Source organism: Petaurus breviceps, unplaced genomic scaffold (genome assembly GCF_028583685.1).
Source record: "Petaurus breviceps papuanus isolate PSGF00001 unplaced genomic scaffold, PetGlider_PUasm1.0 188, whole genome shotgun sequence".
Taxonomy (NCBI): Eukaryota; Metazoa; Chordata; class Mammalia; order Diprotodontia; family Petauridae; genus Petaurus; species Petaurus breviceps.
In genome coordinates this window covers 24,903,592-24,906,976 of record NW_027185804.1, presented here as the reverse complement: position 1 = coordinate 24,906,976, position 3,385 = coordinate 24,903,592, and the positions used below count along the sequence as shown (strand labels likewise).

Below are 3,385 nucleotides of genomic sequence, written 5' to 3'. Positions count from 1 at the left end.
CTCTCTCTCTCTCTCTCTCTCTCTCTCTCTCTCTCTCTCTCTTTCTCCTAATAAGATGAAATTTGAAAAAGATGAAGGTAATGTCTTGCACTAGCTCCACATATAAGTATAAGATGGGGTGTGGCTAGAGAGCATTTCATCTGAAGGAGATCTAGTGGATGTTAGTGCACTCCAAGCTCAGTATGAGTGTGATATCTTAACCAAGAAAGCTAACACGCTTATTTAGCACCCAGAAATATGGAGATGATCATCCTGCTGCATTCTCTGATCTACTCTGATTACATCTGAATTACTGTATTCAGTTATGGGAAGTATATGGAAAAGTTAACAAGAATCCTGAGAAAAGGAAGGAGGATGGGCAGAACCTGAAATTAATGGCAAATGAGTGTTCTCAAGGAACTGAGGATCTTTCGGAGGAAGGAGAGAAGACTTAAGGGGCTAGGAGAACTAACTCAAGTATTTTAAGGTTTATAATATAGAAAAGGGAATAGAATTTCATTTGGGCTCAGAGGACAGAACTGGGAATGAGAGGTGAAAGCTGAAAAGATGCAAATTCAGAATTTATATAAGGAAAAAAATCTCAACGATGAATGGTATCTCAAGGTGGAATGGGTTGCCTCAGGAGGCAGTGGGTTTGTCCTTGGAGGTCTTTGAGCAAAAGCTAGAAGGTTTCTTGTCAGATGGGTTGTAGAAGAGTTGGAGTAAGATGCCTTTTCTGGTCTTGTCCCACTCTGAAATTCCATATAATGAACTGGGAAGATACTTTATTTCTCCATTCTTTTACTAGACACCAAGCAACTGGATGCAGATAGCCTCCAAATTGATCCTGAATTCTGAAAAGTTGCATGGTGAAGAGTGGGGCCTTGAAGGAGAGGGAAAGACTATTGAAACTGGAGATGCAGTGGGGAGCAAAACCTCATCCTTTGTATTTAAATGAACTGCTCTGGTATTAAACTCTTTCATCACCCCAGCTACCCTCATTCCAATGGCCATAGGCAGCTTGATTCCAAGGATCAAACACTCACAGGTCTTAGAGGGAATGACAGGGTAGCGCTCTCTAGTGACTTTACCAAGATGGGGCACCAGGTTCCATACAGGATGTCTACTGGTGATTCTTTTTTTTTTTTTTAAGAATTCCACAGGTGGTTCATTTTTTCAGTGACACTAAGGGGCGGGGGGGGGAATGGCCTAGCAATAGATGTTTGAAATCTGTGTTTTCTAAATACTGTGTGTAACCTAGAGGAAATGTTAACTGCAAGGAGAGGGATTTGTGAAGCCTCAATCCTCATGTTTACAAGTTACTTCAATTATTCCTCACTTTTATTTCCTTTTTTTCTTTATCCACAGGGATAGGATGAGAACTTCAGTCAATGTTGTAGGGGACTCCTTTGGGGCTGGCATCATCTACCACCTATCTAAAGCTGAGCTGGACAGCATTGACTCACAGCACCGAGTGCATGAAGACATAGAAATGACCAAGACTCAATCAATTTATGATGACATGAAAAACCATAGGGAAAACAACTCAAATCAGTGTGTTTACTCAGCACACAACTCTGTCATAGTAGATGAGTGCAAGGTACCTTTCCCATTTCTGGATATTGAGACATGTATCTAGCAATGCATGCTCCCTTTCTTTTAAAAAAAACCTGCATGTATAATTTTTTAAATTGGTTTCCCAAAGATCACAGAGTAACTTAAGTTTTTCCAAGATGCCAAAAATCAGTCGAAAAATCAATCCATTGGTACATTATATCTACTTGATGTAAACCAATGATGTGGTTTCCCCACATATTTTCCTTAATGGTAGCCTTTTTTAAAGTCCTATTTAGAAAGCATTTGCTGCTAAGTGGAGGGGAACATGAACAAGAGACCTCTCTTGCCTCTAGTAATTACTTCTTCCCCCATTACACTTCTTCAATTTGACCAGTTATTTTGAAGACATAGCCAAAGTGAGCCTTTGGGGTGACTAGTTTTTTTTTAATATCCTATTTTTAAACTCAAGACCAAGCCAAAAATATAGGTTGCCCATTCAATTACAGAACAGAAGCTATACCCCCCTTGCTGTATATTGTTCAATGGGGAAACATTAAGTAATACCCATTTGCCAAGTCTAATATTAGCTCATTCTGGAATGTGTGAACATGGCCGTGGTGGACCTCGAGCAGGGAAAAATTTTCTCACCAAGATCCACCTTCTTTTTCTTTAGAACCCTCATCTATGACAGTATTTTAAAGAAACACAAAACAATTCACCACATGCCAGCTCCATCTCTCATGCAGCCTATGTTTTTTGTACTTTCCTCCTAACTCATGTGGGATTAAGTAGAAAAAACTCAGTTGACTCTGTGTGGTCCTCACTGTAACTAATGTCTACTTCTGGAGTCAATGTTATGATCAGAGCAGAGCAAACTTGGGAAATCCCTGGCAGATGGACAAGGGATCAACTCATAGCATATGTTTGAAAAGACTTTTCTGGACCTTATCAGAGGTCATTCCAAGACTCCTTAGAGTTCATGGTGCATTGTGGATGTAGCTATATAGTTGTGGTAACTCTCCTCCTTATTCAAGTGTAAACTTCTTGCTGTGATGGTTTTTAGAAGTTATGGAATTCCAGCTGGAGGGACTGATGGTCATATAGAAGTAGCTCTATTTTCCTGAGCTCTGAATTTCTGGTTGACTGATAGCAACTCTTTGCTCACTAAGAGACCAAGTTTCCAAAAGACCTATATTTTTTGGAATAAAAACAAAACAGTGAAGAATAGTGGAAAGTACATCATAACTAGAGTCAAAGGACCTAGGTTGAAATTCTAGCACTTACTACCTCTGTGACTTTGGGCCATTTGTTTGATCTCTTTGGGCCTCAGACTTCCCCTCTGTAAAAAAAGAAGAATGGACTAGAATCCCAAGGCCCTTACAACTCCAAATCAAGTATTGTATCATCTCATCCCCTCTCTATGTTCTCATGGTGAATATGGATGGTAAATCAAAGATGGAGCTTGATGCCTCCCGCCCGAAAACCACTCAGATGACTTTGGTGTGGAAGGCTGACAAATAAAAGTTTGTCACACAGTCAGTGAAAACTGGAAAACTCCCTCCAATTAGACAGAAACAGATATTTTGAAACAAAAGTGAAAGTGAAGAAAGGAATTTTTTTTTCAAGCTTCCGTTGGCTGAATGCTCTGGGTTTTCTCCTCTCTTGAAATTTCTAAGAAAGAAAGAAAGAAAAAGGAAGAAAGAAAGAAAGAAAGAAAGAAAGAAAGAAAGAAAGAAAGAAAGAAAGAAAGAAAGAAAGAAAGAAAGAAAGAAAGAAAGAAAGAAAGAAAGAAAGAAAGAAAAAAAGAAAGAAAGAAAGAAAGAAAGAAAGAAAGAAAGAAAGAAAGAAA

The 3,385-nt window shown here is 39.0% G+C and overlaps 1 protein-coding gene across 1 annotated transcript in view; it reads left to right on the top strand.

Annotated features, from left to right (window-relative positions):
• SLC1A2 (solute carrier family 1 member 2) overlaps positions 1-3,385 on the top strand; it is a 173,882-nt gene that overhangs the window by 153,448 nt on the left and 17,049 nt on the right. The window contains exon 9 of the mRNA XM_069091092.1: positions 1,348-1,579. Within this exon, the coding sequence (XP_068947193.1) occupies positions 1,348-1,579 (232 nt within the window). The remainder of the gene's footprint in view (positions 1-1,347; positions 1,580-3,385) is intronic.